Source organism: Eutrema salsugineum, unplaced genomic scaffold, assembly GCF_000478725.1.
Source record: "Eutrema salsugineum unplaced genomic scaffold, Eutsalg1_0 scaffold_5, whole genome shotgun sequence".
Taxonomy (NCBI): Eukaryota; Viridiplantae; Streptophyta; class Magnoliopsida; order Brassicales; family Brassicaceae; genus Eutrema; species Eutrema salsugineum.
The window spans coordinates 5769612-5795870 of NW_006256612.1; the positions used below are offsets into that span (position 1 = coordinate 5769612).

Genomic DNA, 26259 nt, shown 5'->3' on the forward strand with positions numbered 1-26259 from the left:
GTATTTATTCGAACCACTCGTAATTTCAGTATTTAAAAATCAGACGAAAAACTTTCAAGGTTTAAACCGACAACAAACCAACACGGTTTTGTTTTTTTTTTCGGTTACATTTCCTTTTTATCGTCCCATGCTGAGTTAAGTTGCTAACAAAAGACAAAAGCTAAAGAGGAATCAGAATCAAGCATCCGGTTCCAATAAACGCTAATAGGGTTGTCGAATTCACGCCCAAATCGGTGAGAGGAGACAGAAGACAGAGAGAGAGAGAAATGGAAGGATGGGATCCGAGCACGAAGTCGACGCTAACGCGGATTCCGCTTCTGACGACAAAGGCAGGGCCAAGAGACGGCGATGCATGGAAGCAGAGGCTTAAAGAAGAGTACAAGTCTCTGATCGCTTATACCCAGATGAACAAGTCCAACGACAACGACTGGTTCCGTATCTCCGCCGCCAATCCCGAAGGCACTCGTTGGACTGGAAAGTGTTGGTATGTTCACAATCTCCTCAAATACGAATTCGATCTGCAATTCGATATCCCTATCACCTACCCTGCTACTGCTCCCGAGCTTGAGCTGCCTGAAATCGACGGCAAAACTCAGAAGGTTTGTGCTTTCTTTTCCTTTCCCGATCCGAGGTCGTTTCTGCTCAATTGGGTATTGTCTTTATAGCTATCTCTCTCTTTCTCTTTGTTTGCTGTAGATGTATCGAGGTGGGAAGATTTGCCTGACTGTGCATTTCAAGCCTCTCTGGGCTAAAAACTGGTAATTTTATCGTGCTTCTAGTTGCATAGACATTGTTAGAGAAGCAGGCAATGTTTTAGATCAGTTTAGTCTGATTCCCGTTGATTTTGAGAAGGATTATGAAAGAACTCGCAGTCCTAAGATGTTTATTAGATTGGTTTGTTGTCGATGTTGATTCGATTAGGCCGGGAAACTCTAGTATTAAGCTGTTTGTGCAGGTCTAAATGATAGTTATTGTTCATAAGTGAACATCTAATATGAGATCACATTTGTGTGTTTATCAATTTTGTCTTGTTGAGCACAAAGCTAAACACAAAGCTAACCCGATCATGGATTGAACACGTTATGCAATCGTTTTCTATCACGAATATGAGCACCTACTCGTTTTTCTTGGCATTGATGATTGATTTTTGTTTATGCAGTCCTCGGTTTGGTATAGCGCATGCACTTTGTTTGGGGCTTGCTCCATGGCTTGCTGCAGAGATTCCAATTCTTGTGGACTCAGGCATGATTAAGCACAAAGATGACACTGCCTCATCTGCCGAATCTTAGTCTTTGAATCTCAGACTTGAGGTGTTTATCAGTAAAAGCTGAACTCAGAAATGACCTAGGTGGATGGATGCGTCTGCCCTATAAAACGCTTACATGAAACCCAATAAAGATTTTAAGTTATTGCAATGTTCTTCTTGAAATACTTGTACAAGTTGAGAATATATGTTCATTCCTACTTTGGAACCGGTTCGTGCAAGGTGTGGATATGCTATTACGAACCATCGTATATGATTGCTTTTTTGTTTTTTCTTTTTCTTTTGGTGGATCATCGAGCACAAAAAGGTAAGAAAAATCCAACATTGCAAAACTAAGATCTGTTTTAGTGTTGTTGAAAACATTGACTGGTGTTGTTGGTGGTATGCATGGGCATCTATGGTGAATAGAAATGACAAGTTTTATGTTAATCGTCCAAGGGTTGATCTTCCCAAGTAATTAGAAATCCATGCCGAGATCTGATAACACTTAGAAATGATAAAACATCATCATTCAATAACTATATTTTCCGTCCACCAAAACTTGTCTCTCTATAGTACTTGAACATTCTGTATTTATAAGCCCCACCTCTTTCATTTACTGAAACTCAAAGCCATGTATTCTGTTTTAAGTCAGAAGTTGTATATAACTTATAAGGGATTCCACAAGCCGCAGAATCCAACCCCGCTGCACGATCTTTGTCTACAAGTAGTGGCGTCAACTCCACACTCTTTGTTGCTCCAACACCTATGATCCATTTTCTCATCAGGAACATGACAAGCACTCTCTCTGTGTTGCTCAGGTCGTCTAGAGTTGGGAGCAATCGATGGACAGACTTGCATTGACAATGCGCTTGCTCGACTTTCCCATGCTCCACTCTGCAAATTTGTAAATGACTAGTTTAGCAGGAGCAGAGAAATGACTAATAATGCATGACTATTGGATTCGTTTAATGCATGCCTTTTTGTCTAACTGAAAAAATAGCATTGCTGTTCTTCCTAACTGCTCAGGCACATTGAATAGGCAGTGTAAACTATGCATAAGTCTTATTTCTTCCAAATTGATAGAGCTGGAACAAGAGACAGACCTTTGAAAACGTCCAGTTGCCTGAGAAGTAACTTTCTGGTAGTTTCTCATGCCAGGAGCTCATAACCTGTATAGGATGGCCCTCGGTTGTAAATATATAATTCCTTTTGGCCACGAATGAATCATCGAACAGGAGATATAAGTACTTGCACCTGCGAACGTGAGATAACAACCAATATGATGTTCTGAGTTCTGACGTTGTATGGTAAGAAAAGAATTACGTGCACGGAAGTGAATGGTAATTTCACGTTTCAGCGAGAAAAAAACTGTGCTGATGATCTTCCAGTTGCATGGTTGTCACATCTCTAACACTTGCAAAACCCCCTGCAACCTTCGTGTACAGATTAAGGGATTTCACCATTGTTTCACCAACGTCTAGGTACCATGGATCTGCAAGAAGAGAGATCCATTGTCAACGGAGGTTGCCTAAAATTTGGTGCTTCACATAATAAACATTCAGGGTGAGACAATTACAAGAAAAAGCAAAAACCTTTTGTAGCTTGGTACAGGTAGAATGTTGATTCTGCTAATTCAGGACGTAGTGGATAGTACTTCTCAGTCGGATGTATCATTTGATGATCCAGTAAATACCTGAACAAAGATTCGTTCAGCGTCTTTAGCTCAAACACCAACTGAAAAAGATTGCACGTACAAAGCCAACAACTGAATGCATACCTCTCAGGTAATACACCAAACCTCTCCCATACATGGAAAAACTCCCGGTGCGATGAATTTGCAGCTGCGATATCCCCAACAAGAACCTAATAGTAAGAACTTGAGAATGACAACCAGGATATCCCTATTTCAACTGTTCTCTCTATGGCATTAATTCATTATACCTGGAGACCAGGCCAAAACGCCTGAAGACTTGTGAGCTGCCAATAAGTTGGCTTCCCACTCCACATATTAGCTTCATGATACCTAAATCAGGTAATAAATTGATTACTACATCTAGCAACTTCCAGTTGGGCCTATTAGAATACTTAATGACATAATGGAGATTGTGGAAGTACGTTTCTTCAGGCTAGTATATTACCAAGGCCCATGTCTGAAGTACTTCTGAGATGCCAGATAAGCAGAACGAAACATTCGCCAGTAATCTTCTTTTCCAAAAAGAATATAAGCCTTCAAGAGGTATTCATAGAAGGAGTCAACACCTTCAAAAGAACAAAAAGGAAACTACACATCAGAGCCACATTAACCTAAGGCACAAGTTAATTCAACACATTATAAGTAAAATAATTTTGCAGCTGTCTCTTGGATAAACAAATAGAATTCCTCTGAAAATGAACAACATACCAGCTCCAATGCTGGAGGAGTACTCTAGCCATTTCCCAGTTACCACATCTAATGTCGTCCCAAGCAGATCTAACGAACTGCGCATCCTCCACAGCTGACGAAGCGCACGTAGTGCAGCTGATTCAAATCTAGGGTCGCCAGTGAGCCGTGATAATGCTCCCATTTCAAGAATGAGAGAACCTAAAGTGTAAAATGCATATCTATAAATTCCATCATCACATTCAAAAAACTAGTTTCTTCATAGAAAAATATCTGTGTTTATTTGCCACTAAGATGTAAAAGAACAACAACAAGATACATACCACACCCTGAAGTGCTTGTTTCTGTTGTCTCATTCTCCATTACTCCATTCTGCCCAAAGATATTACTTGGGGTCAAAAATTCCGTTTCCAAGAAAACTAGAAGAGCGAGCTCAAACTTTAGCAGGTAAGACCGCGGAAACCTTTAAATACTAATTGAATGAAAACCATCAAAGTGGCTGTTCCTTTTCACATTAGATACCCAGAATTTCAGATGCATTCAAGTAAAAATTAGTTTAAGCGCATTCCATAAGTAACATTTCAGTACCTTCAAATTAATCCATGCATACGGTAACCCTGTGGGTGTTTCAAACGCTGGTAAAAAGCGTTTTCCAAGATCTTCAGATAATCGAAGAAGCTGATTGTTGTAGGACCCCTGAATCAACCTATTAGTTGGATCAATTGCAAGAAGATGAGCAGAGATAAGTCCTCCAAGAAGTCTTATATTGCACTACAGATCAGAAGCAAAACAACCAGTTAGAACTGTCAAGTGCGAGTAAACTCATTTATGGAACTCGAGGACACCTCCAGCTTCTTGAAGGAAACTTCAACAGAATTTGACTTTATATCAAAGAAGTCATAAAAAGAACTAAGTTTGACCATTACTGAAACTATAATCACACCAAAGAGCAAATAAACTAAGCTCCTGGATTACATTTTACCTCAAAAAGGTTGACCCGTGCATCAATATCGAATGTTAGATTCTCTGAGAGCCAGTGAATCCCCTTTTCGAATTCTGTCTTGTTTCCCAATATAGCAAGGCTGGGACAAAGGAGAATCATGTCAAACTGGTATTGAAAAACCACTCACGGAATGCTTTCACATTTGCATAAAATTACCTGGACAAGGACTCAACAAGTGTAACAGCTGATCCACTATAATCTGTTGGCAGGTGTTCAAGCTGGAAATCAGAAATCTTGGAGTCAAGCTTCTGCGTCAAATCGTTTATGGAAGAGCTAGTAAGTTACCTTCAGATTTCCAAGCTCACTGAGGGAGTCTGTGAAACTTTTTGTAAGAGGCTTTAGCTCATCATGCTGTTAGAATTCAGAACGTAATGGGACTCAGAAACACAGCAGTCAGAATTCATCAACTCATAATGATAAGCTTGAAGTAGTTCACTAACCGGAAATGCGTAAGTCATGTAGTTGTCATATGCATGATAGAACCTGTAAAACAAGATGATCAAGTATGAAATCGTCATCGATAACACTATTTTGCATGCTCTCTTCTTTGTTCTTTCTCGCTTATTCTATCCTTCTGAAGCATTCAATGGGATGAGGATCTGGTATCGACCACATTTAAGACACAATCTATTACGAGGGAGCCAAAAAGGCGAAACCCAGAAGGATGAGCTTGAATAGGAGCAAACCATGTTTACCTAATCCCATACATAAATTCGGTGGGAGGGAGCAGAAATGGATAATCAGCTAAAATTCAATGATATCAAATTAGTGATGTGAAGTATTGAGAGACCAAACACACACAGACGCTGCTTACATCTCGCGGACTTTCTCTCGCATTTGTTTCTTCTTGGCGTCGTCGAGACGCTGCAAGGAGGAGGGATCGATGAAGAAGGCGAAAGAGATAAGGAAGCAGAGGAATACATGCTTGGGATTGAGAGGGCGAAACATGATGAAAGCTGTGGAAGAAGAAGAAGCCGATCAAATCAAAAGAGATGATAGGAGGAGGAAATGTGCATTCATCATCCCATCCACGAAGAGACGCTTCTTCGCTGCGTCTAATCTCGAATCGGCAGCTAAGATGCACAGAGCCAACGCTATTTTTTTTGTCTGCCGATTTCTTCTCTATATGGGCGTTCTCTTCTTACAGTTTATTAATATTAATATTGCCATTTTTACGAGAGTAAAAAAAAAAACTTCAGCCATTGACTTGAAGGATTTTAGGAGATTTTGGTTTTTTGTTATTTTTTTAATAAAATCTCCAGATTTTGAGTCTTTGACTCAATTCATTCAAAATTAAAAAGATTTATATCGAGTTATTTTTTTAAAAAATACACAGTTATATAATTATGTTATAACACATATCATATATGGACTCTTATACCGGCCCATTAGGCTCATCAGGGCATTGTACTTAACCTAAATTCCCTATGTACTCTATATATACATTCCAGTGATTAATAAAGTTTCTAAGTTTTCACAACACGTTATCAGCACGATAAGACTCTCTGAGCGAAAAACCCTAATAAATCCGGCCACCACCAAAACCCTAAAAGCAAGTCGAAACTTAAAAGACGCATATCTTCCAAACCGTGAGGAACCAGAAGACGATCTACATATCAAATCGAAGCCCTCGACGAGACGAATCTACTGGTGAAAACCGTTTGTCGATCCAACGTCGGACGCGCCCTCACGCACACTTACAGTACACGACGATCAACCGAAAAAAAAAACCAGATCCGAGTTTTTCCTTCTTCAACCAGCAGCTTCTCCAGTTTTGGTGATCAATCCTTGGAATTTGTAGCGGCTAACTGAGGTCTATTAGCTCCTAGTTTCATTAGCCTGTCAGAAATCCAAAGGTGGAAAAGGTATCTTCTAAAACTGAGAGCCATAGAACCTGTTGTTTAAACACTTCAAAACCCTAAAAAAAAAAAAAAAAAAAAATCGACCACAGATCCTATAGATCTCGAAATCACATCCAAAATATGTTTTCCAAACCGTTAAAACCCTAGATAAAACCCTAATCATATTCGGCTCCCCTAGGGTTCCTCCTAAAACGCCTAAAACCGGCTAAACCTGGTTCTCATTAACCGAAATTATATTCGGCTTTAACCGATTAAATCACAGCTATTAAACCGACATCATGTTCGGGGTAACTAAAACCATACCCTTTAAAATTTACTATTTCCGAGAAAGTTCCCTCTAATAGAAAGTTTCCTCATATAAAAACTTTCCTCATATAGAAATTTTCCCGACATAGAAACTTTCCTCATTTAGAAAATTACCCAAATTAGAAACTTTCCAAATTTAGAAACTTTCCTAAAATAGAAATATTCTCAAAATAGAAAGTTTCATCATCAGCATTCAAAATTTTCTCAAAACAATCCCTAACAAAATCAATCTCATGTTTCAGATGTCAAACATTCAGAAATGTGAATTCGAGGCCCTTCACGTCTCCGGGGATAACTACCTCGAGTGGGCCCTAGACATGCGCTTGTTCCTTGCATCGAAAGAACTCGATGCGTGTATTACCGACGGTAGCACCGCATCCCGTAAGGGACAGTCTCAGGCGATATGTCACATACGCCATCATCTGGCCCCGAGCCTTAAGCAGCAATATCTCACTCTTGAGAATCCACTTGAATTGTGGCAAGCGCTGAAAAAGCGATATGACCATCAGAAAATGGTCCAGTTGCCTCAGGCAGATTTCGACTGGAAAAACCTTCGGTTCCAGGACTACAAATCCGTAGATGATTACAACAACGAACTCTTTCGTATTGTTGCCATCCGGAAACTCTGTGGCGAGGATGTGACAGATAATGATCTTCTCGAGAAAACATTATCCACATTCAGCACAGAGAATGTTGTGCTCCAACAACAATACCGTGCAATGAAACACACATTGTACGAAGACTTGTTGTCCTGTCTTCTCCTCGCTGAGAAGAATAACCAGCTGCTTATGAGAAACAGCGCTATGAGGCCCCCGGGATCGGCTCCTGTCCCAGCTTCTCGTCAAGAGTCCTACCATGTTCAACCCGATAGATCCTCAGATCACCGCCGTGGACGTGGTAATGGACGTGGTAATGGCCGAGGACATGGGCGTGGAAGACGTGGACGCAGACATGGTCGTGGCAACCGACCTAACCTCAGTTATGGTCCTGGTCGTGGTCGAGGCATCACCAAGCCGACCCGCCACACCAACCCCGATCACTCTGCTTGTACCAGATGTGGGATGTTCAACCACCCAACAAAGCAATGTCGCACCCCCAAGATCCACTGCGATCTATACCAGAAGTACGGAAAAGCTCCTGCTGAAGCCAACATGACTCAGCCAGTCGATGCTGCTAACCTGGAAGGTGACGACCTCCTTGATGATGAGAACACCACAAACGAGCAGACCGACCCCATGGACTATGAAACAGCTGATCTCCTCGATTAATTCAATCATCTGAAACTCTGATACAATTTGATTTTGTTCTTTATTTTTTTTTCATTTTGGGATTTGTTTCATTTTTTTTCCATTTGCCTTTATTCTCAGACACTGCTTTACTTTATGATTTATCACATTTTCTGAATTCCTCAATACTGAATTCTATCTTCTATTCATAATGAAGCACACCAGCAAATGGAAACCATAGTCGTAGATAGTGGATCCAGCCACACTATCTTAAGAAACAAAAGTTACTTCATAAACCTAACCTATCAAACCGCAAATATTAGCACCATCGCGGGTCCCTCAAATCTTATCGAAGGATATGGCCATGCCTATGTGTTGCTATCAAATGGCACACAACTTGAAATACCAGATGCTCTATATTCTCCTAGTTCGAAGAGAAATCTTCTGAGCTTCAAGGATATAAGACAGAATGGTTTCCACATAGAAACCCAAGGTCAAGGGAACAAAGAATCCCTCCTAGTCACTAAAACCGTAGACGGCCATAAACAAATCCTCGAAACCATACCCGCGCTCTCTACTGGACTTTACCATGCTAAAGTCAGTATGATTGAAGCTAATACCACTCTCAAAGCCCGGTTTACTGATTATACTATTTGGCACGACCGGCTCGGTCATCCCGGTGCAAATATGATGCGTAAACTAATTCAAAACTCTCAAGGGCATACCCTCAAAGAAAACCGAGCTTATCCTCAACACCTCATGTGCACAGCTTGTTCTCAAGGCAAATTGATCACTCGGCCTTCACCAGTTAAAATCTCTAAACAAACACTTCATTTCCTAGAAAGAATCCAGGGCGATATCTGTGGACCTATACATCCATCTTCCGGACCATTCCGGTACTTCATGGTCCTTACAGACGCATCGATCCGTTGGTCATATGTTTGTCTCTTGTCCTCTCGGAACCAAGCCTTCGCTAGGTTCTTGGCCCAAATCATCAAATTGCGGGCTCATTTCCCTGACTTCCCACTAAAGACTATCCGCCTTGACAATGCTGGTGAATTTACCTCACAAGCGTTTAATGACTACTGTATGGCCATGGGGGTAACCGTGGAACATCCTGTAGCACATGTCCATACTCAAAATGGATTGGCTGAATCATTCATTAAATGCATTCAATGGATAGCCCGACCATTACTCATGAGATCAAAGCTCCCGGTCTCAGCATGGGGACATGCAGTATTACATGCTGCTGAACTCATACGCATCCGGCCATCTAGTGAACACAAATATTCCCCATCCCAACTACTCTCGGGTCATGAGCCAGACATCTCCCATCTCAAAACATTTGGGTGTTCAGTATATGTACCCATTGCTCCACCACATCGAACCAAAATGGGACCTCAAAGAAGGATGGGAATATATGTTGGTTTTGACTCTCCCACCATCATAAGATATCTCGAGCCAACCACTGGAGATCTCTTCAAGGCCAGATATGCGGATTGCCAATTCGATGAATCGGTATATCCCTCTTTAGGTGGTGAGACAAACAAGCTGGTCAAAGATCTTTCATGGAATCAAACATCATTAAATTGGCAAGATCCTCGGACTCTAGAATGTGATTCAGAGATCCAAAAGATTATTCATTATCAAAAGCTAGCTAATCAATTGCCAGATTCCTTTGCTGACCCGACCAAAGTAACCAAATCGTACATCCCAGCTTGTAATGCACCAGTACGAATAGCTGTCCCAACGGGACAGACCCAAGTTGCTACAGAGTCTGCACCACGTCTCAAACGGGGCAGACCTCTCGGTTCCAAAGATAAGAATCCCCGGAAATCAAAGAAAGGTGCAATAACCGAAACCGGGATTCCTGCAATATCAGACATAGCCGCGGCTGAGACTCAATCTAATGAACCCTCAATGGAAGTTCGGGACGCCGAATCTCCAGGTTCAGAAGATAACAATGAGATCTCCATCAATTACAATATGTCCAGAATACAATGGAATCGAAAAGAAGTCGACTTAAATGCACTCTTTGCATACAAAGTAGCACTTGATGTTGCGCTCACGCAAGAGGATCTAGAACCCACGTCAATAACACAGTGTACACATCGAACAGATTGGCTAAAATGGAAAGAAGCCATAAACGTGGAGTTAAAGAGTCTCAAACTCATAAACGTGTTCGGTCCGATCATCCGGACCCCATCACACATCAAGCCAGTGGGCCACAAATGGGTCTTTGTGCGCAAAAGGAACGAACTTGGTGAAGTCGTTCGATACAAAGCACGGCTTGTAGCACAATGATTCTCACAGAGACCCGGAATCGATTATGAGGAGACTTATTCTCCAGTGGTGGATGCAACAACATTCCGATTCCTCATAAGTCTGGCCATAAGAGAAAATCTTGATCTGCGGTTAATGGATGTTGTAACCGCATATCTCTATGGGCCCCTGGACAACGAAATATATATGAGACTCCCAGATGGCATTGAACTAAAAGACAAAAATGCATCTCGAGATCAATACTGCATCAGGCTGAACAAATCCTTGTATGGACTGAAACAAAGTGGGCGTATGTGGTACAACCGCCTCAGCGATTACCTCATCAAAGAAGGCTACAAAAATGACCCCATCAGTCCATGCATCTTCATCAAGAAGTACTCAAACAAAGGATTTGTAATCATAGCAGTATACGTGGATGATCTAAACATCCTCGGAACATCTGGTGAGATCTCCCAAACAGTCGACTGCTTAAAAGCAGAATTCGAAATGAAAGACCTAGGCAAAACAAAGTACTGTTTGGGATTACAACTTGAGTACATCAAAGGAGGAATCCTTGTGCATCAATCGGCTTATATCGAAAAGGTACTCAAGCGATTTAATATGGACCAAGCTCACCCATTGACCAGCCCAATGGTAGTTAGAAGCTTAAGTGATGACCCTCTTGGTCCCAAAAAGGATGATGAAGAAATCCTTGGTCCTGAAAAGCCATACCTCAGTGCTGTAGGAGCGTTAATGTACCTGGCTAGTCACACTAGACCAGACATATGTTTCGCCGTGAACCTCCTCGCTCGATATAGTTCATCTCCAACTCAGAGGCACTGGAACGGTATAAAACATCTCCTAAGATACCTTCGAGGTACTCAAGACTTAGGACTCTTCTATACTAACCAAAATAAAGATGGGTTAGTCGGCTTCGCCGATGCAGGATATCTATCAGATCCGCACACTGCCAAGTCTCAAACTGGCTACGTTTTTACGCATGGAGGAACAGCCATCTCTTGGAGATCAATGAAGCAGACACTCACTGCCACTTCATCAAACCATGCTGAAATCCTAGCCATTCATGAGGCTAGTAGGGAATGCGTCTGGCTGCGCTCTATGACTCAGCACATCCGCAGAGATTGTGGTATGGACGAAGACACACAGCCCACGGTGATGTATGAAGACAACGCGGCATGCATAGCTCAGCTCAAGGAAGGATATATCAAAGGAGATCGGACGAAGCACATTCTACCAAAGTTCTTCTCAACCTCAGACTGGCAGAAGGACGGCACTCTCAGCGTTCAGCAGGTCCGATCCAGTGAGAATTCAGCTGACCTCTTCACCAAATCATTGCCTACTTCAACACACCGGAAGCTCGTCAAACAGATAGGAATGTATAGACTTAGAGATCTGCAGTGATGCTACAATCAGGGGGAGTAATGCGTGTTGTACTCTTTTTCCTTCACCATGGTTTTGTCCCACTGGGTTTTTCCTGGTAAGGTTTTAATGAGGCAACATTCCCCAGCGCATTATCGAGATCCCGATTGAGTAGCTGACCCGGTTCACTCGTCCAAGGGGGAGTGTTATAACACATATCATATATGGACTCTTATACCGGCCCATTAGGCTCATCAGGGCATTGTACTTAACCTAGATTCCCTATGTACTCTATATATACATTCCAGTGATTAATAAAGTTTCTAAGTTTTCACAACAGATTAAGGATTTTATTTCTTAAAATCAGGATTTAGAATCGGGTTGTATTTTTAGGATTTAGAATTGGGTTGTATTTTTAGGATTTAGAGAATTGGGTTGTATTTTTAGGATTTAGGATTGGTTTTGGGTTTAGATTTAATTTTAAAAGAATAATGCTCCACTTTGTTAATTTTTTTTTGGTATAAAAAAATGATAAAATTCGCAAGTGTACAACAAAATCATCAGACTATTCCTCCCCCTATCCACACACGTCGGGAGCGGTCGAACCAGACCAAGAGCCTCTCAGTTCGGTAAGAGTTTCCCGGCGAAGCACAACACCAGAACCTCCACACATGGCGACAACTCACCCATGTGTTATCGGACAAAGAATCTCCGTTCCTAAATTTCACATTTTCCTCAATCCGAAATCTCCAAATCATGAGCTCTCGATCAATAAACGCACGAATTTCTGCGTATCTGTCGGGTTATCACACTCCTTCGCTTCTCCTACAACAACCCGGAACCCTAAAAAAGCATCTTTGACCTGTCTGCGCAATTGCGCCGCCGTTGATGGCCCTGAGACCAGTTCTTCTGATGATAAGTGGGATTGGGATCGTTGGAATCGACACTTCTCCGAGATTGAAGAAATCGATAGCTTAGTTTCTCTTCTCAAGGTTCTATCCATCTAAACTCGGTCCTTTGGTGTTACCCCCTAATATCGGTTGCTTGTAAATAAATTCCTAATTTTGGAGTCTTCTAGCTTATCTAACAGCTTCAACTTGAAGAGGCCATCGAAAAAGAAGACTTTGAAGAAGCAGCAAAGTTGAAAAAAGCTATTGGAGAAGCCACTGTGAATGATGCTGTCGCTGAGATCATGGGCCAGTTACAGGTGATATGTGTTGTCTGGACTTTTTTTGATAACATCAAATTCTTGTGTTATCTTCTTTGCTTATGTATGATAATAGCTTCCTCGCAGACTGCAATACGAGAAGAGCGTTACCATGATGCTTCCAGGCTATGTAGACAGACAGGAAGTGGACTGGTAATTTTATTCGCCATTCTTCATATTTTCTTCTTTCTTGCTAAGCTTGTAAAATAACAAGTATAAGATTTCACAAACATTTTTAAGTGTTGCAAGGTCATTTCTTTTCTTGAAATTCCTTGAAGGTCTTAATGCAATCTAATAAGTGTTTCTACGCTTGCTTGATAGTCCTAGATGACACCTACACACCTAAATCAAGAAAAAAGCCAAAAATTAGAAGATTTCTTAAGCTTTATAAAGGATGCAAAGAATGTTTCATGCCTATAAACTATTGAGGTAGTTAAGGTTAGTTGTAGGAGTATATGTTTCCTGACATAAGTGATGATTTGTAAGAATGGCTTCATATAACTCCACGAACCTGTAGCCGAGAATCTATGCTTTTATCTGGACATAGGTTGTTTTAGAATTTCAAAGCATCATCACGTTTCTGATGTCTGTGTAGGTGGGTTGGTGGGTTTGTTATCCTCAAGATTCCGGGGAACCATTTGGCAGAATTGTACGCATAACTCCAGGTGTTGGTAGGTTTATTGGCAAGAGTTACAGTCCCAGGTGAGAGCATGTTTTACTCAGGATTCTAGTCCTTTTTCAATTGCTAGTGGTGATGGATTCTGATAACTGCGTCGTACAGACAGCTGGTGAATGAAGCGGCTGGGACACCTCTGTTTGAGATTTTTGTTGTTAAAGACACCGACGGAGGATACGTTATGCAGGTAATTTAAGCACAACACATTTGTAAATTTAAGTTTAGAAGTTCTGGTATCAGTATGTCCTTATAAATGTATCTTGTGGAAGAATACCGTTACATAATCGCTATTCTGATTACCCTTGAGTTTTTTTGTTCCTTCTCTGAAGTTTTATAAATGTAGATGCCTCTTTTCTTTTTAAAATAGCACCGAGTAACCCCTTCGAGCTGTTTTGTATATCTGCATGTGTACAGGTGGTGTATTTGCAACATGTCAAGCAAAAACCATCCATTTCCGAGGATTCCTATTCAAGTGCAAAGCAATCATCGAATACCTCACTTGAGAGCCCATCCATTCTAGATGTACGAGGAAATGAAGTGAAAGTGGATAAAAAAGAAGATAAACAGCTAAATGCTGAGGAACCAACTGAAGAAGGGATTAAAAATGTGATAAAATATCTAAAAGATAAAATCCCGGGGCTAAAACTGAGAGTCCTCGATGAAGAGATTGTAGGCAGTGATGATGCTGTTGAAGAGCTGGTCGGAGAAAGCATTGAGGAAACTAGTTCTGCTGACGAAGAAGAAGATGATGACAGTATTGAAGAAATTGCATCTATGGATAGTGCAGATAATGGAAAGCATTTAAACACTAAGGTTTTCATAGGAGGGGTTCTTCATAACACAGAGGATTCCTCTATCGAGGATGAGTTTGTCCGTGTTTCCGCAGATATACCGGATAATGAAAAAGATTCCTTTGTCTTGCATGTTCCTGGAAGAAAGAAGAGTGATATAGATACAAGAAAAAGCACAGTGTCCAAGGAACAAGTAAGAGCTCTAGCAACTCAAGGAATTTCAGATCTGATGCCAGCAGAGGTTGCCAAGGCGTTCTGGGGTCCAGAGAGACCTTCTTTGAAGGTGAATTCCTTGAATTTACACTGCTCTTTATAAAGCTGAACTCCAAAATCAGATTAAGCTTTTTCTTATTTAACACCTCTCTATGTTGTCGCGTAAATGTGTTTAACAGCCTTTTGACATAAGTAGCATTCTGATGTCACGCATATATTCTGATATCATTGTTCTAGGTATCAAGAAATGTCCGTGAGATTGTCAAGCTTGCTATAAATCAGGCACAAAAAGGAAATCGGCTCTCTGAGTATACAACATTTAATAGAATCATAACTCCTGAAAGCGACCTAGACCCATTTGATGGTAATCCTGGTTTTGCATTAGTGTTTTTCTCTTTCTTTTGATATGGGTTCAGATTGTATTTGTACAACTCAACTCAGGATATGTTCTGAATTTGAAGTGCAGGCCTATATGTCGGTGCATTCGGACCTTATGGCACCGAGATAGTACAACTTAAGCGTAAGTATGGCCACTGGATTGATGCAGAGGAAAGTAACACCTCAGATATTGAGTTCTTTGAATATGTTGAGGCTGTGAAGCTGACAGGGGATCCAAATGTTCCGGCTGGCCAGGTTATTCCTCTTTTTAATGGTTTTTTTTGTCAAATTATGACCCTTTTTATATGGGATAAAGAATCTAAGATAAGGTCACAAATTATTGATAGGTGACATTTCGTGCAAGGATTGGGAAGGGAAGTCGCATGAGGGATCGTGGATTGTTCCCAGAGGAAATGGGAGTGGTAATGACACTTTCCTCATCTCCTGAGCTTTGGTTTTATCAGAACTACAGAAGCTGACCCCAAAAAAAAAAAAATTCGTGGTCAGACATGTAAAACGATAAAAGATCCAGAACCATGCTTAAGCTAAACATATAATCAGAACAAGAGTCGAAAACAATCTTTGATTTCCTCTTGAAAGAATAGCTTTAAGACATTTCACGGGTTTAACCATGTTGACATTTAATGGAAAGCTTATCCAGAAGATGTTTTTACGTATATGCAGCTTGCGAGTTACATGGGAGAAGGAAGAATCGCAGACTTTGGGTTTAAAAACCCAAAATGGGTCGAGGGCCAGCTTTTAAAGCTCAATGGAAAGGTAAATAATATATAGAAACACAATAGAGCCGACCATCATTTCTTTGTCTTGCGGTTTAATGGTTTGGGGTTTCTGTGATCAGGGAATGGGACCATATGTGAAGGGTGCGGACCTTGGATTCCTATATATTGGCCCTGAGAAGAGTTTCTTGGTCGTCTTCAACCGTCTGAGACTGCCTGAGTGACTAATACGCCGTCGTTTCATTGTAACTATATTTGTCGTTTGACTTTGTTCCTTCATATAGTACTTGCCGCAACATTGTCAAAGCAACATCACTGCGAGAGTGTTTAGAATGGGAAGCTAAAAGAAAGCTTACTAACCGAAAGATGATGGTACCTAGGTTTCTTTATCCGATTTTTGATGTAGTTTTCTGGTTTGAAGCTGTTTAGATATTCAATTTGGTAAATTATACATGATCAACTACACTAACAGAAAATTACTATACTAATAATACTATATACTTAAAGTCTGTGTAAATCGCTTGAAAGAGAAAAATGTTACATGGAGTATAATCTTTTATAACTTTACATGTTCTCTTTTGTTCCTAAAATCAGTTTCTCCAAATTTAGCTGAGTTGGTGATTTGACATTCGAAGTAAAATACAGTTTTCGTTGAAAAGGAAATGACAGCGCAATAAAGGAGGAGCATGGCGGGCATTTAGAGAGAAGAAAAGCCTCTAACTTTTTTCTCTCTCTTCCCGCTCCTCCTTCCTCTTTGACATTCCACCGAAAAAGTTGAAATTTCAACTCTCTCAGCTTCGACCCATTTCTACAATTATCATTTCTGCAACTACCCTTCTCTCAGATTTCCTGTCTCCCTTCGAGGAATCCGATTCCGACACAAACCCCCCTAAAGAGGTTAGAAATTTGTTTTTATGTTTCCCCTCTTTGTCCCCTTTTGATTTCCTTTTAGCTAGTTTTCAATTTAATCTCTGAATACAAGGTATTGCCTCCTGTTTTTCTTACAATGGCTGGGTAATGTGTCGTAACGAAGGTATGCAAAATTGATTATATGAGCGAGCGATTTGCGTATTTTGGGATATGTTCTGGGCTGGAACATATGCGTTCTTCAAGAATCCGAATCATTAAATGTTTCTACTTTCTTTTTATTCTCTGTGATTTTCCAAATTCCAGAGCTTCAAATTCCCCATTGTTTGGAAAAAGGGTTCCTTTTTCCTGGAAATTGCCCATCCGATTTTGAGTTCTTCAGCTCCGTTGATTATGTTTGCTTATGATTGTGTCTGTTTTCGTCTGCAGAGAGCTGTCTTACTAGGAGGGAATAATGGAAGGAGCGTCTTTTAACGAGTTAAATGGCGATTCCATACATTTTAAGGAACATTCTAGTATGGATCAAGCGTTTGACGCAACGATAGAGGAGCTCTGTAAGAATCTCTGCGAATTGCAGAGTTCTAATCAGTCTCCTTCAAGGCAGAGCTTTGGATCTGGTGACGAGTCAAAGATTGATTCTGATCTACAACATCTTGCTCTAGGAGAGATGCGAGATATAGATATAACTGAAGATGAAGGAGAGGAAGACGAAGTGGAAAAGCCAGATGAGTTTGATTTCATGAGACCAGCAAGTACTACTAAGCCAAACTCTTCAAAGATAGATTTGGAAGTCATGCCAAAGGATATGGAGAAACAAGTTGGTAAGAAGAATGCCAACAAATCGAACTTGGAAAATGGTGGCATGAGGAAGAAGAAAGTCGGAACCAAGTTACAAAATGGAAATGAAGAGCCATCATCTGAAAATGTGGAGCTGGCACGTTTTCTACTGAACCAAGCGAGAAACTTGGTTAGCTCTGGTGAAAATATCAACAAAGCTCTCGAGTTATCTCTTCGAGCAGCTAAGTTGTTTGAGGCTTCTGCGAATAACGGGAAACCATGTTTAGAATGGATCATGTGTTTGCATGTTACAGCAGCGATTCATTGTAAGTTAAAGGAGTACAATGACGCAATTCCGGTTCTGCAGCGCTCAGTTGAGATTCCAGTGGTCGAAGAGGGAGAAGAGCACGCACTAGCCAAATTTGCTGGTCTGATGCAGTTAGGTGATACTTACGCTATGGTGGGGCAGCTAGAGAACTCAGTGTCGTGTTATACCGAGGGATTGAAAGTCCAGAAAAAGGTTTTGGGAGAAAACGACCCAAGAGTTGGTGAAACATGCAGATACTTAGCCGAGGCTCTTGTACAAGCATTACGGTTTGACGAGGCTGAGCAGGTTTGCCAAACGGCTCTTTCTATACATAGAGAAAACGGTTTACCAGCTTCAGCCGCAGAGGCGGCAGATAGAAGACTCATGGGTCTTATATGTGAGACTAAGGGAGATCACGAGAATGCCCTCGAGCATTTGGTATTAGCCAGTATGGCCATGGCTGCAAATGGACAAGAGTCTGAGGTTGCTTTTGTTGATACTAGCATTGGTGACTCCTACTTGTCTTTGTCTCGGTTTGATGAAGCGATTTGCGCATACCAGAAATCTCTCACGGCACTGAAGACAGCAAAAGGAGAGAACCATCCAGCTGTTGGTTCAGTTTATATCCGTTTAGCTGATCTCTATAACCGAACAGGAAAAGTTAGAGAAGCAAAGTCGTACTGTGATAATGCACTTCGGATATACGAGTCACATAACCTAGAGATTTCTCCTGAAGAGATTGCAAGTGGTCTTACAGATATATCAGTGATTTGTGAGTCTATGAACGAGGTGGAACAAGCTATAACCTTGCTGCAAAAGGCGCTGAAGATATACGCTGATTCTCCCGGTCAGAAAATCATGATTGCAGGGATTGAAGCTCAAATTGGAGTGTTGTACTATATGATGGGGAAATACATAGAGTCATACAACACATTCAAAAGTGCTGTATCAAAACTACGTGCTACAGGAAAGAAACAATCAACGTTTTTCGGGATTGCACTTAACCAAATGGGTTTAGCTTGCATTCAGCTGGACGCGATAGAAGAGGCTGTTGAGTTGCTTGAAGAAGCCAAGTGTATTTTAGAACAAGAATGTGGTCCGTATCACCCGGAAACACTTGGAGTATACAACAACCTTGCAGGAGCCTATGATGCAACTGGCAGGTACTTGTGTTAATCTCTGTTTTTATACATCCTCCTCTCCTGTTGGCCTCAAACAAACCTCGGTTCTGTTGTGAATATAGGTTGGATGATGCAATTGAGTTGCTAGGACATGTGGTTGGGGCTCGGGAGGAAAAGCTCGGGACAGCGAATCCTGGAACAGAAGAGGAGAAGAGAAGATTGGTCCAACTCTTGAAAGAAGCTGGTAAGGTTACAGGAAGGAAAGCTAAATCACTCCAGACTCTAATTGATTCTGATCTCATGACTTCCTCAGCTCTTCGTTAACACATAATATGTTTTACTTTTTCTTCTATATATAGAAATGTGCATTCATTATAAATTTTTGTCTTTGTGATTATGTTTGTGGAAGCGTTTTCCTTTCATTGTCTTAATCCGGTGTGCTTTGGATAACAGTCTCATATTTGTTTTAATTGTTTAATGAGAAGATCATTACCACTTGAGACAACTCATGTTCATCTCATAAAAAAAAAAGAGATAAACATTCCATTTCTCTTGTAGCCTGTAGGCTTTACTTCTTTATCTACAACTATACAATGGTGAGATATATGTAAGCTTATAACGAAAACAAACTAATTAATTTCACTTACTCTCAACCTGACTAATAGCTGCCTTCATTCAGTCATGGCATTAACGTTGGCTAATCCAGAATTAATAATCGAAATCTGCTTCACAATCTCTTTAAGTGCGATCTCATCTTTAAGTATTGTGGTATGCGAGACTCCACTAATCTCTACGGTTTTCAAGCTCTCAACTTTGTGAATCAACTCCAAAGCTGCTAAGCTCGCCAAGTTAACCGTCCCGTCTCCATCTCCATACTTGATCTCTGGTTGCTCATCGAATCCTCCTTCTCCATAAACCAGAACCTCCGGGGTATCAACTCCTCTTCCATATATGCAAGTAACCGGCACTCCAGGAGTCACCATATCCTCTGTTAAAGGCAAAACTCTTGTCTTGTAAGGGACAACTCCTTGAGAAAACCCAATGTCTGCAAGAAACCGATCCATCTCATGAGCCGTGTAGTTAACCCGAGGAGTAACAACAAGCGGTTTAGTTCTGTCGTGAAACACATTGGGAGACGGAAGTAGCCATTGGTTACTCTCGGAGGTTCTCTGTTGAGGCCTGACCAGCAAAGGGTTTACAAAAGGAACACCGAGTGTGTTCCCAGAGGCAAACGTCTTCATCTGCTCAACAGTCCCGCCCCATGGCGCAGCGAGTGCAACAAAGTGTTTGATGTACTTTTGGCGCCATGAAGCGGAGCTACGGTTGAGAAAATGGAGGACGAAAAGACCTCCTAGGCTATGAGAGAGGAGTATCACTGGCTTTCCTTTGTTCTCTCTGCTCGTTTTCTCCACCAGTTGTTTGAGGTCTTGTAGGAACTGTGAAGCTACACGGCTCGAGTGGCCCGACCCAGCCAGGCCATACCTGAAGTCATATGGCGCTCCAAGGATGGTTTGGTCGTTAACATATCCACAGTCTTTCTCTAAAGCTTTCACCAAATGTGACATGTATGATGTGGCATCTCTGCAAAAATGACACCTTATTATATCAAACCAAATATACACATTGATCTTTAAGTGTTTAATGCATATGTACCATACAATTCACATATTGATCATTAATAAACCAGAACTCAACGCAAGGAAGCTAGTAACAAAGAATGTTGGAGGGTACTATACCGGAGACGAGGGTCGAGGTAAAGAAGGGATTTTGTAGAACCGAAATGAGAAACCCGGGTCTGGACACCAGGTGCATTTTGATAATCATCTGAATCTGCGTCATAGCACAACATCATTCGTTCGTTGAAGCACCTAGTGAAGGGAGACAAGAGCACTGATGGATCGAACCATAGCCTGAACCATCCACCACTCTTCTTGCGAACCGGGTTTAACCAGCTGCTACACCAGACGCTGCTTGGTTTGTAGTCTCGGTCCAGTCTTGCCTCTAGCTGGTTACCTCCATTTCCTGGAACAAGAATCAGAGGGTGGACGTTACTCGCAGCTTGACACATGGAGGTCATTGTCACCATTAAGAGCATCTTTATAACTACCAAATAGTGTGAAGATGTGTTCATTTTCTTTACAAGAAACAGAGTCTCAAGTGTCTCTATGTAAATCTGGACATTTGGAAGAAAAGTCCATTGAATTTGGAAAGAGTAATGCAGAGAGCAGAGTGATGTCTAAAACGTATGGCTTAAGATAAGTAATATATGGTGATATGAAACCCGCTTACTTATCTAGAGGGTCTGCAGATATTTATTCCACATTTATTATTTCCTGGGACAACGTATTTAACCTGGATCCAGTTTTGTGCCCCAAATCTAGTCGGGTCGACCCGGCCGGTTTCAAACCACCGTTAAAAAGTCTAAACCCTTCAAAAACCTAAATTCTAGTGTTGCGTCCTCTTTCTCAGAGAAGATAGTTCGCCTCCTCCGTAGCACCAATGTTTGAGTACCGTTGCAGCTCCGTCGATTGGAAGCCATCTCCGGTGGTAGCCCTTTCTACCAGTCCCGACGGCTCTCAGGTCGCCGCAGCTCGTGAAGACGGTTCTCTTGAGCTCTGGCTCGTCTCCCCTGGTGCTGTCTCTTGGCACTGTCAACTCGTACGAGCTCCTCCTATTCTTCTTCCATTTATCACATTTTCGATTCGTTGAGATTCGTGAAGTATGCCCAGTTGATTTTTTTTTTTCTTCTCAATTGAGCTTAGATCATCCATGGAGATCCAAAATCGAGAATCTCCTACCTTGCCTGGCTTGGTTCTGGCTCTAAAGATTTGAATTCCGCTAGATTGTTTTCTTCGAGTATCGATGGAACAATTTCAGAGTGGGATCTCTTTGACCTGAAGCAGAAGGTGAATATCACTTAATTAAAACTTCTAGCTCCTTGTAAATGATGGGTTTTTACTGATTTCCGAAATAAGCGGATTCTCTTATTTGCTTGTTTTCTGCAAGTATTATTTCTCTTATCGATCATTCAATCTATTTGTGCAGGTCGTCCTAGAGTCAATTGGAGTATCAATCTGGCAAATGGCTGTGACACCTCCCTCCACTGAAACAGAAGGCAAAGAAACTGAGCTGATTCAGAATAGATACTTGAGTGAGAAATCAGATGACGAGGAAGAAAGTGGAATTGAAGATGATTCAGAGTTGGATGAGCTTGACGAGAAATCAGAGGCCCTGGATAGGCATCTTGCTGTTGCCTGTGATGATGGCTGCGTGAGGATATATTATATCTCTGAATCAGACAAGTTAACATACTATAGATCGTTGCCTAGAGTCAGTGGTGAGACATCCTTACTCCCGTTTAGCATCATTTTGATTTTTCATTATTGTATCTGTTTAGATTTTTATGGATCATTATTTTCATAGGCCGTGCTCTAAGTGTGACATGGAGTTTGGACGCTCACAGAATCTTTTCAGGCAGTAGTGATGGGTGAGAATATTTTTTGTTTGCTTTGTATGGGATGAATATTAATTTACTTTCGTAAGAGACACTTAATTTGGCTGGAAAGAAGACCCCTAAATGTTTCTTCGATTTCTCTAATTAAGTTGTTTTTGGCTTCCCAACATTGTTTGTAGGCTGATCAGATGCTGGGATGTTAATCTCTGCCATGAGGTATATAGAATTACAGTTGGACTTGGAGGACTTGGAAATGGGTCTGAGCTCTGCATTTGGTCACTTCTTTCACTGAGGTAAATAATTATCATACTCATGTTAGTTTGTGTCTTTCTTTTCCTATTGCTGATGATCTGTATCTTATATTAGATGTGGAGTTCTTGTCAGCGGAGATAGTACAGGAAGTGTCCAGTTTTGGGATAGCCAGCGTGGAACCCTTTTACAGGCGCATTCTAATCACAAGGGTGATGTCAATGCTCTTGCAGCAGCCCCAAGTCATAACCGTGTGTTTTCTGCAGGTGCCGATGGACAGGTAAATGATCCTGTTGTGTTATCTCATGTGAATCCCACCTTAACAATTGGTGTATCATAAAGATTGGTTTCCCTTTGACGAGACATGGGACTCAAATAAAGTGGAAACAAATACTTTGACCAATTGTAAGGTTCTGGAAAATTAAACAGAAACCTTCCTGCTTTAGCATAACATTCGATGTGTTATTTTGTATTAATGGTGTCAACTTTCTAATTCTCTGTTCATTCTTTTGTAGGTTATCCTATATACGCTCGCTGGTGGTACACTCAATTCAAAAGATTTGAAACCTTCTTCCACTCATAAGTGGGATTATATCGGTTGTGTAAGGGCTCATACGCATGACATCAGAGCTCTAACTGTGGCAATGCCAATAAGTTCAGAAGGTCAGTGGCTTCTTGAGTTAAACTACATTCAGATTTTCCAGTATGGTTTGCAATAAAATTCGTGTTAGGATGTGTTAAGGGTTAAAGGATCACGAACACAGAGAAAACTCAAAGTGTTCATAGTCTAGAATCAGACACTAGAACGTTAAATGCGGTTGTTAAAGCCTTTAAAGTTAGATTTAAGGATCACAAACACCTATTGAAAACCCAAAGCTTCTCTTTAGTGCAGTAAAATGAAATCAGAAGCTAAAACTCCAACTGTGTCAAAGCCTTCTCGGTTAAAAGCAATTAACCTCCCTAAAACTCTTTTCTCCGGATGAGAATCACAAATGAGTATTTTAAGAAGTCCTCATGTGATTACAAATAGAAATGGATGTAAAAAAAGTAACCCAATTTTATCAACTACTTGACATTTATCAAGAGAAACCCTACACCGATTTTGGGCATAGGACATGATGCGTATCAGGATGCATATGAGAACAATGTTTTCATATATCTAGAAGCTGCCTAGTCTTTTTGTTATTTTGTGGTTCTTAAGCTCCCACCTTATGCAGGTTCCCTTCCAGACAGTAATACAAAAGGAAAAAGTCCTAAACAGCGGAGAAAGGAGAAGCCGGTTGGTTTTAGTTACCATAAATGGGCACATATGGGGGTTCCAATGCTCATTTCAGCTGGTGATGATGCAAAGCTTTTTGCATACTCAGTTCAAGAGTTCACTAAGTTCCCTCCACATGATATATGTCCTGCGCCTCAGAGAGTACCTATGCAGATGGTACATAATACAATGTTCAATCAGACTTCTCTTCTCTTGGTTCAGGATTCTTGTTCTTTAGATATTCTTCGTATTCACATAAGCAGTGATTCTAGTGGGCGTGTCTCCACCAAGCCATTGGTTCGTGTTAAAAGTAAAGATGCCCGGAAGATCATATGCAGTGCAATTTCTAACACAGGGTCACTTTTTGCTTATTCTGACCAAATTCGCCCAAGTCTATTTGAGTTGAAAAATAATAAGCATGGAAAGAATCCATGGAGTGCAGATAGAAAGCGACTTCCCAATCTTCCATTTGCTCACTCAATGGTCTTCAGCTGTGACTGCTCTCGGTTGATAATAGCTGGGCAAGATAGAAGGATATATGTATGTGCCAATCTTTTGCTAGTATCAATTATTATTTTGCTTGCTTGACCTTATCAACATCAGAACTTTATTCTGTTGGCAGACTGTTGACAGTAATAGCATGGAGTTATTGCATACTTTTACTCCACGTCAGGAGGGGCTGGAAGGTGAATTTCCTCCTCGCGAGCCTCCGGTTACAAAACTGTATACTAGCTCAAATGATCATTGGCTAGCTGCTATCAATTGCTTTGGGGACATATATGTGTTCAATCTAGAAACACAGAGGTGAACATTTTGTGATCCCTTTCTGCTTACAATTCTTTGTGAAGACTTGTTCATGGGTTGCATATTTTACTAGCAGCTTCTTCTATATATATATTTTTTGGTTTCATTTAGGCTTTGATTTTGTTTACAGGCAGCATTGGTTCATATCAAGGTTTGATGGTGCATCTGTTGCAGCCGCTGGTTTTCATCCCAGGGACAACAACATTCTTGTGATCTCAACCTCTTCAAACCAGGTCTTTGCATTGGACGTGGAAGCTAGACAGTTGGGCGAGTGGTCATTGCTGCACACTATTTGTTTGCCAAAGAGATACCAAGAGTTTCCTGGTGAAGTCGTAGGGCTCTCATTCTCTCCATCACTAAGTTCATCATCTGTAATCATTTACAGCTCCAGGTACTTCAGATTTTTCACTAACGACCATTTGCACTACGAAAATAAAACAAAGCCCTTGTAATCGTGACACTTGTATTTTTGTTGCAAAGCAGAGCAAAGTGTTTGATTGAATTTGGGAAGCCGAGGAAACAAGACGAAGAGATGGATTTGTCATGCGGCAACCTCTCTGAAAAAGTAGAAGGTAGAATTGCTAACATTGGTTTGAAGAAACTGGGGAATGGGACCCGGAAACGTAGGTTAGAGGAGTATCAAAAAGAGAGCAAGAGTAATGAGAGCGAGAAGTTTGAAATGGTAACCTCAAAGCACCCGGTTCTATATCTAAGACATCTATCGAAAAGTGCAATCTTGGTGGTAGAGAAACCATGGATGGAAGTTATCAAGAGTTTAGATACACAACCAGTTCACAGACATATATTTGGGACATAAGGAAGGAGAGAGAGAGAGAGAGAGAGAGAGAGAGAGAGAGAGAGGAAGCTCTTCTCTGAAGAAAGTTTCCCTTTTCATTTTTGAGGCCCTGACATAGTAGGTTGAATGAAGTGTTTAAGAGTTAGAGGAAAAATAGTGGCGAATTATAATAGTTTCTTGAATTTATGCATTTCTTTTTCTGGTTGTTTGTTGTTTTTGTCACTGTTTGGATACTGAGTTTTGCTATCTAATAGATTTTATATATTAAGAACCTGTTATTGCAAAGGCCCAGCTAATATATGGGCCATCTTCAAAGTCGGCTCATTCCCAAGCATGTACAATACTTTGTGTCTGTGGATACAAAGAATCATCGGATGAACATGCAATGCAATGTAAGGGAGATTCACTTAAATCATAGGTACAGTCAGTCGAGTAAAGAAACTATTGCATGTATGGACTTAAGAAGTGATGTGCATATATCTCTTCTTCTTCTTTTTTAATGCAATACACATTTCAGAATCTTCCCAAACTTAGCAACCGAACCGTAAACCATATTTTTTTTCTCTCTTCACTTTTACGAATCAAGCCATTTTGTAGAATATATATATGGTAGGATCTAGTAACCATAAAATTTGGTGTATGACGAATGGATAAACTTAACAAATCTCGCACATGATAAAAATCTTTAAACATGGAGCGTTAGACGCCGCATGCAAAACGTAAAACTTTTTTTTCATAACGATTCCAAATTTTTTATTTATTTATTTTTCCCTGAATTCAGAATCAGAGAAAAGTAAAAAAGAGACAGCAAAACCACGACAAACGGAAATCTGGAGGCGAGAGAAGAGTATGTGTCGACCAAACAGAGGATGTTAAACGGCAAAGGCAGGATTTTATTTAAGAAAAGAAAAGAGAGAAAAAAAAAAAGGCATTACAAAATTAAGAAGACACGTACGAGA

At 40.8% G+C, this 26259-nt stretch overlaps 6 protein-coding genes across 7 annotated transcripts; 4 read left to right on the top strand and 2 right to left on the bottom strand.

Moving 5' to 3' along the window:
* Window positions 1–148: 148 nt before the first annotated feature.
* On the top strand, window positions 149–1534 carry LOC18992306 (ubiquitin-fold modifier-conjugating enzyme 1). Its single transcript, XM_006415687.2, has 3 exons — window positions 149–599; window positions 697–758; window positions 1160–1534. Exons 1-3 carry the CDS (start codon window positions 267–269, stop codon window positions 1287–1289), a joined length of 525 nt encoding a protein of 174 aa, XP_006415750.1. The 5' UTR covers window positions 149–266; the 3' UTR covers window positions 1290–1534.
* Window positions 1535–1711: 177 nt separating this feature from the next.
* Window positions 1712–5732, bottom strand: LOC18992307 (alpha-mannosidase I MNS5). Of its 2 annotated transcripts, none has more exons than XR_002897999.1 (15): window positions 5444–5732; window positions 5070–5112; window positions 4915–4980; window positions 4786–4847; window positions 4609–4708; window positions 4215–4397; window positions 3950–3998; window positions 3648–3827; window positions 3385–3505; window positions 3188–3269; window positions 3024–3109; window positions 2839–2939; window positions 2501–2738; window positions 2350–2415; window positions 1712–2140 (listed from the first exon to the last, which is right to left on the bottom strand). XR_002897999.1 is itself a non-coding variant. In XM_006415688.2 (15 exons), exons 1-15 carry the CDS (start codon window positions 5575–5577, stop codon window positions 1913–1915), a joined length of 1728 nt encoding a protein of 575 aa, XP_006415751.1. In that variant the 5' UTR covers window positions 5578–5732; the 3' UTR covers window positions 1716–1912. The 2 variants fall into 2 exon arrangements, 1 of the variants encoding a protein (XP_006415751.1); XM_006415688.2 differs by having other exon boundaries at window positions 1716–2140; window positions 2350–2500; window positions 2597–2738.
* A 6500-nt stretch (window positions 5733–12232) lies between these two features.
* Window positions 12233–16136, top strand: LOC18992308 (protein EXECUTER 2, chloroplastic). The gene is made up of 11 exons (XM_006415689.2): window positions 12233–12657; window positions 12756–12872; window positions 12960–13025; window positions 13468–13574; window positions 13654–13735; window positions 13963–14622; window positions 14790–14916; window positions 15019–15185; window positions 15278–15352; window positions 15615–15707; window positions 15790–16136. The coding sequence occupies exons 1-11, from the start codon at window positions 12337–12339 to the stop codon at window positions 15889–15891; spliced, it is 1917 nt and encodes a 638-aa protein (XP_006415752.1). The 5' UTR covers window positions 12233–12336; the 3' UTR covers window positions 15892–16136.
* A 261-nt stretch (window positions 16137–16397) lies between these two features.
* On the top strand, window positions 16398–19236 carry LOC18992309 (protein KINESIN LIGHT CHAIN-RELATED 3). The gene is made up of 3 exons (XM_006415690.2): window positions 16398–16564; window positions 16964–18781; window positions 18862–19236. Exons 2-3 carry the CDS (start codon window positions 16989–16991, stop codon window positions 19061–19063), a joined length of 1995 nt encoding a protein of 664 aa, XP_006415753.1. The 5' UTR covers window positions 16398–16564; window positions 16964–16988; the 3' UTR covers window positions 19064–19236.
* A 23-nt stretch (window positions 19237–19259) lies between these two features.
* LOC18992310 (lecithin-cholesterol acyltransferase-like 1) lies at window positions 19260–20954 on the bottom strand. The gene is made up of 2 exons (XM_006415691.2): window positions 20476–20954; window positions 19260–20320 (listed from the first exon to the last, which is right to left on the bottom strand). The coding sequence occupies exons 1-2, from the start codon at window positions 20868–20870 to the stop codon at window positions 19411–19413; spliced, it is 1305 nt and encodes a 434-aa protein (XP_006415754.1). The 5' UTR covers window positions 20871–20954; the 3' UTR covers window positions 19260–19410.
* A 231-nt stretch (window positions 20955–21185) lies between these two features.
* Window positions 21186–25439, top strand: LOC18992311 (U3 small nucleolar RNA-associated protein 4). Its single transcript, XM_006415692.2, has 11 exons — window positions 21186–21397; window positions 21502–21645; window positions 21785–22076; window positions 22163–22226; window positions 22373–22486; window positions 22560–22722; window positions 22958–23105; window positions 23660–24240; window positions 24323–24504; window positions 24635–24895; window positions 24988–25439. Exons 1-11 carry the CDS (start codon window positions 21239–21241, stop codon window positions 25319–25321), a joined length of 2442 nt encoding a protein of 813 aa, XP_006415755.1. The 5' UTR covers window positions 21186–21238; the 3' UTR covers window positions 25322–25439.
* The last annotated feature ends 820 nt before the right edge of the window (window positions 25440–26259 follow it).

What these genes read in the sequence shown, in the direction of transcription:
- LOC18992306 (XM_006415687.2), top strand. Translation starts at nt 267, where the DNA reads ATGGAAGGATGGGATCCGAGCACGAAGTCGACGCTAACGCGGATTCCG. An exon ending in TCGACGGCAAAACTCAGAAG is followed by an intron (nt 600 to 696) that starts GTTTGTGCTTTC and finishes TGTTTGCTGTAG; the next exon opens with ATGTATCGAGGTGGGAAGAT. An exon ending in CCTCTCTGGGCTAAAAACTG is followed by an intron (nt 759 to 1,159) that starts GTAATTTTATCG and finishes TTGTTTATGCAG; the next exon opens with TCCTCGGTTTGGTATAGCGC.
- LOC18992307 (XM_006415688.2), bottom strand. Translation starts at nt 5,577, where the DNA reads ATGTTTCGCCCTCTCAATCCCAAGCATGTATTCCTCTGCTTCCTTATC. An exon ending in ACATGACTTACGCATTTCCG is followed by an intron (nt 4,981 to 5,069) that starts GTTAGTGAACTA and finishes GAATTCTAACAG; the next exon opens with CATGATGAGCTAAAGCCTCT. An exon ending in CGTTTTGGCCTGGTCTCCAG is followed by an intron (nt 3,110 to 3,187) that starts GTATAATGAATT and finishes TCTTACTATTAG; the next exon opens with GTTCTTGTTGGGGATATCGC.
- LOC18992308 (XM_006415689.2), top strand. Translation starts at nt 12,337, where the DNA reads ATGGCGACAACTCACCCATGTGTTATCGGACAAAGAATCTCCGTTCCT. An exon ending in CGACCTAGACCCATTTGATG is followed by an intron (nt 14,917 to 15,018) that starts GTAATCCTGGTT and finishes TTTGAAGTGCAG; the next exon opens with GCCTATATGTCGGTGCATTC. An exon ending in CAAATGTTCCGGCTGGCCAG is followed by an intron (nt 15,186 to 15,277) that starts GTTATTCCTCTT and finishes AATTATTGATAG; the next exon opens with GTGACATTTCGTGCAAGGAT.
- LOC18992309 (XM_006415690.2), top strand. Translation starts at nt 16,989, where the DNA reads ATGGAAGGAGCGTCTTTTAACGAGTTAAATGGCGATTCCATACATTTT. An exon ending in GCCTATGATGCAACTGGCAG is followed by an intron (nt 18,782 to 18,861) that starts GTACTTGTGTTA and finishes TTGTGAATATAG; the next exon opens with GTTGGATGATGCAATTGAGT.
- LOC18992310 (XM_006415691.2), bottom strand. Translation starts at nt 20,870, where the DNA reads ATGAACACATCTTCACACTATTTGGTAGTTATAAAGATGCTCTTAATG. An exon ending in TACCTCGACCCTCGTCTCCG is followed by an intron (nt 20,321 to 20,475) that starts GTATAGTACCCT and finishes TCATTTTTGCAG; the next exon opens with AGATGCCACATCATACATGT.
- LOC18992311 (XM_006415692.2), top strand. Translation starts at nt 21,239, where the DNA reads ATGTTTGAGTACCGTTGCAGCTCCGTCGATTGGAAGCCATCTCCGGTG. An exon ending in TGGTCACTTCTTTCACTGAG is followed by an intron (nt 22,487 to 22,559) that starts GTAAATAATTAT and finishes ATCTTATATTAG; the next exon opens with ATGTGGAGTTCTTGTCAGCG. An exon ending in AATGCCAATAAGTTCAGAAG is followed by an intron (nt 23,106 to 23,659) that starts GTCAGTGGCTTC and finishes CACCTTATGCAG; the next exon opens with GTTCCCTTCCAGACAGTAAT.